This window comes from Rhinichthys klamathensis, unplaced genomic scaffold (assembly GCF_029890125.1).
Source record: "Rhinichthys klamathensis goyatoka isolate OS25496 unplaced genomic scaffold, OSU_Roscu_1.1 h1tg000404l_1, whole genome shotgun sequence".
Lineage (NCBI taxonomy): Eukaryota > Metazoa > Chordata > Actinopteri > Cypriniformes > Leuciscidae > Rhinichthys > Rhinichthys klamathensis.
Genome location: NW_026606905.1, coordinates 1,684,111 through 1,696,900, shown reverse-complemented (window position 1 = coordinate 1,696,900; position 12,790 = coordinate 1,684,111). Strand labels below are relative to the sequence as shown.

The following is a 12,790-nucleotide window of genomic DNA, read 5'->3' as shown; positions in this document are numbered from 1 at the left end:
ACATAAAACACTTCAGTTTATTATTACTATCAGTTATTAACTTCGCATAACTTTTTTCTATGAACTTTCACTAATATTTCAGTCAAATTAACTTCTTTCGTTTAGTAAATCTGACTGTTACATTTTACAGTATATTACTTATATACTGTATGATTTTACGGTAATCTACTGGCAGGTGTGGTTGCCAGTAAATTGCTAAATTTTGATGCTGTAAATTAATTTACAGTTTATTACCGTTAAATTACGCTTCACTCTGTTTTTTTTTTTATTTAACACATTTAACCCTTTTAACCCCACTGCAAAATCTTGTGTGTCCACACTACAGAGTGTTGGAGTAACACTGAAGCAGTGTTGAATTTAATGATGTAATTCAGTGATTAATTAACTGATGATTGAGCATTAGTGATGAACACCTGATATTAACAAGCAGAATCACTGAAGGACAGAGGAACAACAAGAACAGAAACAAAATCAAAACACAATAACTACAACTGACTTCAGCCACATAAGACATTACTACTCTGAAGATCTTAGCAGAGGAGGATTAAACAACTCCAAAGCATTACCAGCCTCACTTATTACTAACCAGATTGACTTTATTTATTTTTTCATACGTCTACAGAAATTCCTATTGAGAATTAACAGAGGTTTAGATGTTGTTTTGTTTCGTTTGATGTTACCATTATGGAGATCAGTGTTTGCTTTAGTTGGACTCTTGAATTAAACTTTTTTTTTTTGGCTCCTGTAACTGTGTTTTTAAGACACATTTGTTGTGGCTGAAACAAAGCCATCAAAAATGAGATCAGGTGTTGCTGATTATGATGTCATCACATAATGTTTGCATCACTGATCTCATCCCGTGTCTGAGCCCTTATCAAAAATGTGTTGTTTTAATACAGCTTATGTTTTATATTACTACCATGTAAAACTACAGCAAAAGATCAAGCAGTGATATGCAATCAATAATTAAAGGATTTTTTTTAAACTCATCATTCACTAAAAGATTTTGAACTACAGCTTCAGTTAGACACACAGAGACATCAAGAATCAACCAATGCATCTCAACAATGGTGACAAAAAAAAAGATAACATCAAATCTGAACATCACAAAACACGCTACTAAAAGTCAACACAAAACCAACAGCAAAAATAAAAGCAAAAAGTAAAAATTTAAGAAAATAACCAAAAAATTTAGCTGCATAATTTATGCATGCTGGGAGTCATGGATGGGTTTTTTGTACTATGCTGGTACCCAACATGCATTGCAGCATGCTACTTTTGATTGTCACCATTGTTGAGATTCATATGCCGATTCTTGATGTCTGTGTATGTCTGGCTGATCTAAAAATTCAAAATGTTCGGAGCATAAACTTTTTTAAATCCTTCATATTTTCTGCTTGTCAAAACTACAATAGATTTCAATCTGTAAAATCACAGTGATACCATAATCAAAAATACGAAACATCACCCATATAAATACATTAGACAATAAAAGAGGTCAGTGAATCGGGCCACTAGATGATGATTGTGACCATTAACAACCAGCCATTGTCATCTGATTGTGTTTTCTTTCAGCTTCCATAGCAAATGTATTTTAAAGACACAGCTGCAGCAGCCAAAGAAAAACTAATGTTTAAAAGTCAAGGGTCAAGAGCCCAACTAAAGCAAACACTCATCATCATCATGGTAACATCAACTGAAAATAAAATGACATCTATACCTCTGTCACTTTTTAATAAGAACTTCTGTAGACGTCTGACAGAAATAAAGTCAATCTGGTTAATAATAAGTGAAGCTGGTAATGCTGTTTGTGTAGTTGTTTAATCTTCCTCTGCTAAGATCTTCAGAGATTGTATGTCTTTTATCTTCAGTTGATTTCATATATTTTTTCTGTTCTTCTTTTCCCTCTTTCCTTCAGTGATTCTGCTTGTTAACAGCAGGTGTTCATCAGTGTCTGAATTAACTTTGAAATTTAACTGAATTAACTATGAAGTTATTCTCTCGGTCAAGTGGACTATATTAGTGAACTAATGTGGGGAATATTGAATGAGGGTACAGGGTTTGATTTGGAACACAGCCACTGAGTGTCGACTTTGAGCACTGTTAATTCACAGTATTTTCCTGTAGGCTACTTTCTCGAAAGCGACAAATATCACCCCAGAATGCATTTTTTGTCCTACGGTATATTGCTGTTTTAATGGAAAACAACATGTTACTGTCAAAATTTGGCCGTTTTTTACAGCAATTTTTTTACAGTGTAGTTATTTTTTGAAAATGTAAAAATGCAGAAAGTTTTCTGTGATGAGTAGGTTTAAGGCTAGGGTTAGTGTAAGGGGATAGAATATGCAGTTTGTACAGTAGTAAAACCATTAGTCAATGGAGAGTCCCCACAAAGATAGTATACCAGACGTGTGTAGGGGGTGGGGGTGGCTTGTGTGTAATGGCATGTAAATGGGTATTAGTGAATTACTGTGATGTGTTAACAGTATTATGTGTTTGTGATATCAGTGTTGGGGTGTGTATGTGTGCAGATTTGAATGCTAAAATAAAGGGTTTATTATTTTAACATTTATATCTTTACCTCAATTGTTAAACCCTGTCGTTAGGGAGAACGCTTAGTGAGTCCTTCAGTTTTTACTGAAGGAAAATATTGTTTTTGGCACTTTAATGGTGTCTGGTGCAATGACATTGCTAGGTAAAGATGCTATATAGCCTACATGTGATTATTGCCAGTACAGCAGTTTTTTTTTTTTTACCCTTTTATTAGGATCAAGTTTCATGTACTTTTCTAATATAATGTGCTTAGATGTAATGCTATATAATTTACACATTTACAATTTTACTTTTTAGCTCTGAGAGTGAAAGTGTGACTTTGGTGTCTTTGTAGCTACAGTGGCCTCAAGCATATGGACATGGTATTTCTGACCTTTGCGACAGTTACACTTGATTTCGTTCCTTGTCTTCCAATCAATCACACACAGCACCAATCAGTAGCCAATATCTCGTACTATGGAATAAAGACTAACCTGTTGTTATGCAGCCTTTCATAGCAATTAAACAGTTTTTTTGGGGCTGGCATTCCATTTGCTAGCATTCCTTCTATGGTTCATGGCTAAGGACAAAACAACAGTATCCATCAGTGAGACAGCTTCCTCTGAAACTCGTGTGTCAGATCTGATGTACGGTGTAAGAAATGTCACACGTCCTGTTTGTCCCATTCATGTGATCCTCGAAATGACGGATACAAAGCATCAAGAGTTTTCTCAAGGTTCTGTGCATTTGTGAAAGTTGTAAAACAAACATTCTATTTATGCCTGGAATACAAATATGACTAAGAGTAAAATTATTTTTTTTAAAGAGAGGAACGTTTTTTCATTATATAGAGAATGCCAAAACTACACCTTTCAAAATTTTCTAGCATTTATTAGAGAAATGCTTCGATAAAGAACTTTTAAGATCTTCCCAATAAACCCTTCCATGTGCATAGTAAGTATTAGACAAAAGCTTTCCCTTTTAAATGTACTCTTATGTTACAAACTTGTGAAAAGGTTTTAAAACTCTTCACTTCACTGGGTCAAAGAGGCATGTGTGCACTTTCAAAGGGCTACAGCACATAGTAGCACTCCAGCCGCTGACCTGATTGAGACAGAGAGGTTGAGACACAAAGAACAAAAAGAGTTGATGCATGCTCTCATGAGTTCGTGAGCACCAGACTGCAGGTGGAGAGTATGAGGAGCATAAGACCTAATGGCTGGTATAAAGGAACAATGGAGACAGTAAGAGGTCATTACTCAGACTGTCATAGCACATACCACCTGCGCTCTCTCCTGCTAATGCTTTAGACAGACAGATGAGAGAGAGAGAGAGAGAGAGAGAGAGAGAGAGAGAGAGAGAGAGAGAGAGAGAGAGAGAGAGAGAGAGAGAGAGAGAGAGAGAGAGAGAGAGAGAGAGAGAGAGAGAGAGAGAGACTGCCATTGTGACTGTCAGGCTTCATGTTAAATTAATAAGATATTGATACAATTGATGTGAAAGTAATATAAAATGTTTATTTTATAATCGGCGTAGTTTAATTTAAATGCGAACGAGAACTAAACGCCATAAAATTCTAAAAGAAAAGCATGAGTATCAAAGTTACTTCTGTACATTGAACATTGAACAGTTTTTTTTTTTTTTTATAAACAACAACAACTGATTTTGGCTCTTTCATTTTGGTTTCAAACATTTACTGCAGCCTTGTATATCTCAAAAGCACCAAAGCAGATATGGTTGTCATATGCAGTGAAGTCCAAAACCCAACCTGTCTCTGATCACTCAGGGATGTGGTGCCACTCGTAAAGTGTCTTTGAAGTTCTCTATGGTTCCAGAGATTATCATGCAGATGCTTTGAGTCTGGCCTATCTCTCATGCACTGTTTGTAAACATCACCGCTTGAAGTTAGCAGCAGATCATGATGGCTAGAGCAGAAATATAGGGGTGACATTCACCCCTATATAGTAGAGTAACACCAACATTCATACATAGAGCGCCTATGGATTTTTCATTATTTTTATTAAACATTGTCTTGCCTATTTGTGACAAAGAGGGCTAAACATTTTGTCATTTTCAGCCTCATATGACAAGATCATCTTTAGTGAAATGGCTCCTGTCACACAAACACAGAGACTATTTTTTTTCTTTTCTTTTTTGTTACAAATCTTTTAAATTATTACACTCTTCAGATACAAGCCATTAGCAGGTTCTTTCCTTGAAATGTTGTAAACAATGTTGAACTGTTTAGTTACTGTAGACTAAAAAAAATATTTCAGCCTGTTTTTAAGATTTACGAATTCCAATTGTATTTATAATTCTATCAAAATGAATTGAATAATCTGTCCTTATATTATTCATATTTTGGATTAAGAATTTTAAATGAGTAAAAAAAAAACTTTAATAAAATATGTTTTATAAGAGTTTAATAACATTGTAGAATATTGTTATTGTTAATAACAATATTCACTAATGAACACTTTACAATAAGGTTAATTAGTGAATATTAGTTAACTACATTAGTTAACATGGTAACACTTTACAATAAGGTTCATTAGTTAACATTATTTAATGTATTTACCAACATGAACTAACCATGAGCAATACATTTGTTACTGTATTTATTAATCTTTGTTAACGTTACAGCTGTTTAAAATACAGCTGTTTTTTGTTTGTTCATGTTAGTTCACAATGCTAATGTTAACTAATACAACTTGTATTAGTAAATGTTGAAATTGACATTAACAAAGATGCTGTAGAAGTGCAGTTCGTTATTAGTTAATGTTAACGGTAACACTTTCCAATAAGATCTCATTTGTTAACATTAATTAATGCATTAACAAACATGAACTAACAATAATCAATATTTTTACTGCATTTTTAACCTTTCTTAATGTTAGTTAATACAAATTATCATTGTTTATGTTAGTTCACAGTGCATTTACTAATGTTGACAGAAACAATGTTTGATTTTAAAAATGTATTAGTGATTAGCATTCACTAAGATTAATAAATGCTGTAGAATTATTGTTGATTGTTAGTTCAAGATAACGAATGTTAACAAACACATCCCTATGGTAAGTTTTACTTTTTAAGTGTTTAAAAGCAGACATTATCCAATTCCGTTTGGTGGAGCTCTGGAGAATAAAAAAAAATGTGTTTCCTAGATATTTAAGGAATAAAATATAAATAAAATATTTAATACAAATTAGTTCATATTTAATCACTATACATTAAGTGAACATGGAGTGAGCTTTTACTATCAAAAGTCAATTCAAACTTTATTCAAGGAGTTTGTAGATTTATGTAATTTTCATGTAATTTCATGTAATTTTAGTTTCATTTTCTTATTATCGTGTAAATAATCTGAGCTTGCCCATCGAGTATTTATCAAAGTCTGCTATATCTTTGTATTGAAATACTTCCTAATTTAAAACACAACAATATTATTTAAAAAAGTTACAGATTTCAAAAGTTGCAGCATAACAGGAATGACCCAGGTAACGGTTTATAAGTCTTTGACTTGAACTGCAAAATAATCAAGGTGCACTAGATGAGAAATGAAAGTTAGTATTTTTTCTCAAGAACAATAACAATGTCTGACTAATGCTTTGTTTGTTTCATTTTTCCATTCAAGCAGACACACTAATCAAACACACAATTATTCACAAACCAAATCACGACTGATGACTGGTATTACACTAATAAATTTGTGTAGGCTAAATAGAACATCTGAAAACATAGCTTAAGTGTGCGTTAGTTCATTCATGTGTTTGTCTATTACAAAGTGGCTGTGAGGAGAGATGCTGTCACCAGCAGGTATTACAGCCTCTCTCACCCGCTCGTATTGCCTGTTCACAGACTCCTTGCCTTTATATATTTCTGTGTTGTCTTGATGCTGGTCTGTTGTGCTGTCAGATATTTTATCTGTCTTTTTAATTGTATCTTTTTTTTCTCTGTCTAATGGAGTATGGAGTGGCTGGATGTCTGTAGCCTGTCAGGGCACCTCTCTCATTCATTCACTCGATTAATTGTTTGTGATTATCCTTGATCCCTTTTTGACAGCGGAATATTCTTCGCTGGATTCTGTCGGCTTATGAAGAGTGTGTTCTCTTTCTCTCAGATGTCTTAAAATCTCAGTCACAAATCCCATGATTATATGCTTTTACATCATGTTTTGGACTTGACATGTTATAGAGACATGCTGAACTTTGAGAAGAGGCCTCTGAGTCAAAGCCAAAAAGCTATTCGAATTTTTCTGAATTTTCCCAAATTAGTATTATGATTTTATTATGATTCTTTAAGTCTCCACATAACAAAATGATGTGATTAGTGCCTTTCTCCTGTTGTAGATGACAACATGTCTGTTCTAGAATAAGTATCACACTGTGATGCCCTCAGTTTTGTTAAAGAGACAGCTTTAATGAACATTAAAGAAACAAATTAAAAAATTCCTACCTAAATTGTCATTTGACACATGGTTCTTTATTTCTTTTGAGGACAACGGCTAATAACCGATCATGGCTTTAAAACGCATTACTTGAATATATGGAAATGTACTCAACACCGATGTCAGTGTATGAAATCAATATGGGTAAAAAATGTACACAAAAATCCACCAGTTATCTACAATCACTTTACAATTAAAGACATTTAAACAGCTCAAATACTGAATATAAATAACAACACATTTCCATATACTTGCTCTGATTTTCTGGGGGGTTGTGCACCCTGTCTGTTTTCCTGCAGTCCTTCAGTATTCCCCACTGTCGTACCTGAAAGGATGCGACATTCGTTCAGGGTAACTGTTTGAGCTGTAGCTACTGTAGCGATAGCCCTCAAAGTTTTCAGACCTCTCAATTTTAGATGGGAGCGTGTCCTGGTACGACAGAGCAGATTTGATCACTCCCGAATCCTCTGGAATCTTCAGATCTGAGTAAGAGTTGGGAGAGGACTCTTCCAAGATTGAGTTACAGTTAGACAGGCCTTTCACATCATAGATGTTCTCTCCATACTTGACAACAGATGGCTTGGGGCATGGCTGGTAGGACACTTTTGTGGTTGTGGTTATTATGGTCTGCAGTGCTGCTGGGGTAGCAGGAGCAGGTCCTGTGTACCTACATGGGTAGTCACTGTTGTAGTAGTGGTGGTTGGCGTTGGTTGGCAGTTGAGTGTAGTCTCCTCTCTCCCCATAGGCGCCTTTACTAAGAATTTGCTTCCAGCCATGATGCTTTCCTGTAGTTTCTGCGTAGCTTCGCTCATGGCTGCCTAAAGGACTCGTGCCATGAGACACCCCACTCAGGCTAGGCCCCGACTTATTAGGATCTGTCTCAGTTTGTGGGCTAGAAGGATCCTTATAAATTGTTGTTGGATAAGGCCCTGAGCCAAGGTATCCTGGGACTGCAAAGTCATACCCACAAGGAGGGCGAGTCATATACAGACGGTGGTTGGCAGGCTTCTGCAGTGAGCTCGGTGCATCCGCCATGGCTGCTGTTGTGTCATAAGGGAACTTGTAGGGCTCTGGATTCTGGAACGAAGGATAGTGTTGGGTCTGTATTGGGAAATTGGACTCTGCAATGATGCTGAAGCGCTCCGGACCCTCCATGGTGAGCTGGTGGATATTTGGGTAGGCCATGTCGTGGTAACGTCCAGGCTGGTGACAGAAAATCAAATGTAAGTTTTCTGCAATTGGCCCTTCATATGGAGATCTTCCAGGAAGAGTTTAACATCTCTATGCACCATATCCCCTAAAATTCTAATATACACTCTAAAAAAAGAATGTATTAACAGAACAGTTTGGATCAAATCTCTCAAAAAGAGTTATGACAACTTAGAGTGAAATTACGTTCAACCAACAAGCTACATTGAGTTAGAGGAACTTAATAATTTGTAGCATAAATACAAAAGTTTTAAAGTTGATTACTCAAAAAAATTAAGTTGCGCCTAATACTTGAGTTTTAGCCAATTCATCTTATCTATTTAAGTTCAAATCCACACCTAAAATAGCACATGCTAAATGTTACCTTAACATATATATTTAATGAGCAAGAAAAATATTACTTGTCACTAGCATTCATTCCTTATAGAGTCAATGTAGTGTTTACCTTGTACGTAATGTTAAGAGTAACAGTAACTCTTTTAAATGTCAAACATAACAGCATTAAACACTAACAGGTCTTTACTTTCACTTAAAAAATTAAATAATAATAAATAAAATAACACTTAATTTCAACATTTATTCTCCTTATCCAGTCCTATGCAAAGCATGCTGGGAACAGGAAATCGGATAAATACATTTCTGAAGTTATCAAAACAATTTCAGTAAGTTGTAGTGACTGAATGATGAAAAAGAAATTAACAAAGAAATTTGAGTTTAAATTATACACAATATTAAATTATTATATTAACAGAACTTAATTAAATAATGTTTTCAACTTAAAAGTTTTAATTGAAACAATAAATTAGAAATTTTAACTTGCAACCATGCATTTATTTAAGTTGTGGTAACAGGTCCCCTGAATTACTCTTTAGTAAGCAGCACATTTATAGCTGTTTACAAAAATGTAGAGGCTTCTGACCTTTTTTATTCTTTCTTATATTTTCAAATTCTTATAATAGAAACATAATAGAATTCTTATAATAGAAAAAAAACCCTATCAATAAGTATTCTATTGCATTCATAATGCCCCATAAAAACCCTTCTTATTAGACTATAAACTACAGAAAGTAAAACACTATAAAATAGTTTTATTTGTTACCTTTTGTTACGATTATTCATGAGATGTTGTTGTAACATCTCATGAATAATCGTAACAAAAGTTAGAATACATTATAATACTTAACTTCTTGTGGTTATAACTAAGCTATAATGTATTATAAGTAAGCTATATAGTTTAAGCTCACTGGTAACCCTCTTACAGTTGAAGCAATGCAATATGGTTTTGTTGATATTACAATAAAAATGTTCAAAGCAAATGTGTTATATAACTCATCCACGATATCATATGGCTGTTTAAAGAAAACTTAACTTATGTTACTCAAAGCAGATAATGTCCGCTTATAAATACTGACCATATTTTAAAGCCTTTTGGATGTTTACAAGATTTTGCATTTGTCACATTACTGTAAAAAAACACTAAGATATAGTATGATACTGTGCACTGCATATCTCAATGTCAATATATGAGACATATAATGCATTACATGGCAAATAATGCATAACTATGGCAACTATAATCGATTGCATCTTGCAATACAACTAATTACACTGCAACTAATAATACTGTGTTTATCTATAAGTATATTTTCAGTCTTAAACTATAACTGGAATTTTGTGTATTTGGGATTAACTTTAAGTGTCACAGATTTTTTTTAAAGTGCGTATTACCTCTGGCTCCACCAGTCTTCTTTTCTGTGAAAAGTGAGGTGAAGACATCCTTCTCTTCACTGCACTTCTTCTTGCCTCTGTTTCCGACTTACTCTCTGGTCTGGGGTGGTCATGTACTCCTTTAGCCTTAAAACAGACATAGAGGGAATTGAACATCTCACAATAATATTCATAAATCATAACTATTTAAATACTTAACTATATTTAAATACAATACACAATTATGTTGAACAGTGACATCAATCAATTTAATTAAAGCTGATGATTGTCATTTGAAAGTATTTATAATAATTTGTAAACAGTAAAATGAGTCAGTACAATGACTTATACCTTATTTCTACCTGATTTGATTCTTCAAAAACTTTTGTTGGTATACTATAAATTTTCAAGTTTATTCAGTCATATACACATATTATGACTTTTTAGTTACGTAAATTGGATGTCATTTCTACAATTTCATTTGCAAATTTAACAATCATTTTGTTTAAAAAAAATGTATTGTCTCTTTTAAGCATTTAAAGTTATCACTGGCATATTTTTTCCGAAATACACCAAACCAATATCTAAACTATAATAACAATAGCAATAATAATAATAATAATAACAATAATAAATGTCTTCACAGTCAAACTCACCTGGAAAAAAATGGCTTTCCCATCTACTCTCCAAAAATTTGTTACTGGATAGCCACTGTGACCTCGGCACGGAATCAACTCGAGAGCTGAGTTACAGTTCAGACAAAGCTTTTCTGCAAAGGTACATTACGAATACATAGTTTTACTGAGACTTTTACAAAAAGACCAACAACCCATTTTAATGAGCTATTTTGAAGAAATTCTCATGTTTAGCTTTATCTATTGGACATGATTCATAAGTCAGCGTAAACAAGAGGTTCTTTGACTCAGCCAAAGAGTCAAGGTGATGAGTGAGAGGGTCAGGCTCTTAAACTATCAGAACAGGGTAAATCAGCATGAAATGTGAGTCTAATGAAGTGCAAGTAAGATCTATTAACAGAGGTCACTGCGCTAAAGGCTACACTACTAAATAAATGTTCCTAAAAAAGTTCACAGCCTAATGCCATAAGATAATATTTTTTGAATTACAGTTGTTAGTCTGTTTCCATAAAACCATATACCAAAAACCTAGAAAAAAAAAGACAGAAAAAAATTGAAGAAAAAAAAAGATTCTTGATAAGAATGCGATAAATTGCAGTTCAGATATTTCAAAGGTATTTCAAACTACGCGCTACAACAAGCCTGTTTTGTCTGTTCTTTCTTATCAGATTCGTTCCTGACACGATTAACTCGTTTGGTAGATGCTGCTTGTTTGTGGGAAACAAAAGTTCATGAACATACTCTGCTGTTTCTGCCGTGCTTTGTCACATATGGCCGGTCTCAGCTGAAGTTTGGACCCGTCTGGGAGAGAGCAGTTTCGTGAACACACCACCACACCAAGACAGGACTTCTTCAGGATCTGACAGTTATGATTGTTAGTGTTCCTCATGGCCCATCCGCTCAGGTGTCTTTGCGCATTCTTATCTTCACTGCTGTAGATATAACGCACATATCCATCAGTCCACTCCTGGAACGCATCATACTGCTTCGTGTCCTGGAAAAATAACAATAAATCATTATTAACAAAGGCCTATTCATATTTAGTTAGCGAGAGGGCATTTAATGTATTTCCGAGTAGGCCTATTGGACCGACACAGAAACTAGGCTATTCCTTTTGTACTTAAACTTTGAGATAAAAATAAATAAATAAAGAAAATGTAGGCTATTCCAAAAGAAATGGTAAAGTTCCGCCCTGCCTACAAATGCATAAAATGTTTAAAAAAATAAAAAAAAAATAATTACCTGTGGAAGCTTGGGGTCGTTTATGTCCCAAGTCAACTTCATCCCGAATGAACACACGCAATCTGAGCTGTCAAACTGATCTGAGGATTTGGACATGATGTGAGTCAACTCCGGATCATATCAACCATAAGGATCAAAAACCAGCTTCAAGACAAAATTCAGCTCGGAGTTTAGATCAGTTTACAAAATGGATCATACATCACGTCCTTTAGACCTTTACTTCCAGAAAGCGTCTTTATTTTCTCCTGTAAAATCCACGTTTATGTGAGTCCGTCCAGGTGCACTTCACCTATAGGTAATGGTCTCAGGTAAATGCTGCTGTGTCTATGTAAAGAAGGAGGCTGGGCTTACACACAGAGAAACACACACACTCACTACCTCAAATACTGCGTGCTTTCACTTTACATGATCCGTGCGTTTCACCTCCACTAACGAGTCATTTCGCAACAAGACCAACGAAAGCTCAATATTTGACTACAGGGGAGAAATAGCACAGCTTGTGTTAAATAAATTTTCCTTACACATCCCAGATTTTATCTCTGCGTTTACAGTTTAAAGGGGAAAATGACAGCCTCTTTTAAACGTGAACCCGACGGTGTGGTATTTCACGCGTAGTCAGCGAACTTTATGCAAGCGACGTTCACTGGGACTGATCCGAGGCTGATGGTCACAGAACAGGACTGGTCCAGTTGGTGAGGTAATGTGATCTACTGCAGGTCATTAGCTGTTGTGTGTAAACGAAAAGCCGCACTGCTGACACAACACGGACCGGTCGTTAACACAACAAACACAACGCAGCTCATAAACACGCACCTTTTCTATGTATCCATTGGCGATTACTGATGTCATTGAAATATAAGTGATTTTCAAGTGATACATAACTCGGGACAAGAACTTTAAATGAATGCAGCTGCTTTTTTTCTGTTAGTAAATAATAATAATAATAATAATAATAATAGTAATATGAATAATAATAAAAGTAGCCTAGTTAATCAATTACATGATTCTTGTAATTAAGTAG

At 34.6% G+C, this 12,790-nt stretch overlaps 1 protein-coding gene across 2 annotated transcripts; it reads right to left on the bottom strand.

The window, feature by feature from the left end:
* Positions 1 to 6,927: 6,927 nt before the first annotated feature.
* Positions 6,928 to 12,528, bottom strand: gcm2 (glial cells missing transcription factor 2). Of its 2 annotated transcripts, XM_056234740.1 has the most exons (6): positions 11,968 to 12,528; positions 11,770 to 11,849; positions 11,269 to 11,521; positions 10,549 to 10,661; positions 9,914 to 10,039; positions 6,928 to 8,179 (listed from the first exon to the last, which is right to left on the bottom strand). In XM_056234740.1, exons 2-6 carry the CDS (start codon positions 11,809 to 11,811, stop codon positions 7,280 to 7,282), a joined length of 1,434 nt encoding a protein of 477 aa, XP_056090715.1. In that variant the 5' UTR covers positions 11,812 to 11,849; positions 11,968 to 12,528; the 3' UTR covers positions 6,928 to 7,279. The 2 variants fall into 2 exon arrangements, with proteins under 2 accessions (XP_056090715.1, XP_056090714.1); XM_056234739.1 differs by having other exon boundaries at positions 11,770 to 12,528.
* Between the last annotated feature and the right edge of the window lie 262 nt (positions 12,529 to 12,790).

What these genes read in the sequence shown, in the direction of transcription:
- gcm2 (XM_056234739.1), bottom strand. Translation starts at nt 11,865, where the DNA reads ATGTCCAAATCCTCAGATCAGTTTGACAGCTCAGATTGCGTGTGTTCA. An exon ending in ACGACCCCAAGCTTCCACAG is followed by an intron (nt 11,522 to 11,769) that starts GTAATTATTTTT and finishes TTATTTTTCCAG; the next exon opens with GACACGAAGCAGTATGATGC. An exon ending in GGAAAGCCATTTTTTTCCAG is followed by an intron (nt 10,040 to 10,548) that starts GTGAGTTTGACT and finishes GTCTGTTTTAAG; the next exon opens with GCTAAAGGAGTACATGACCA.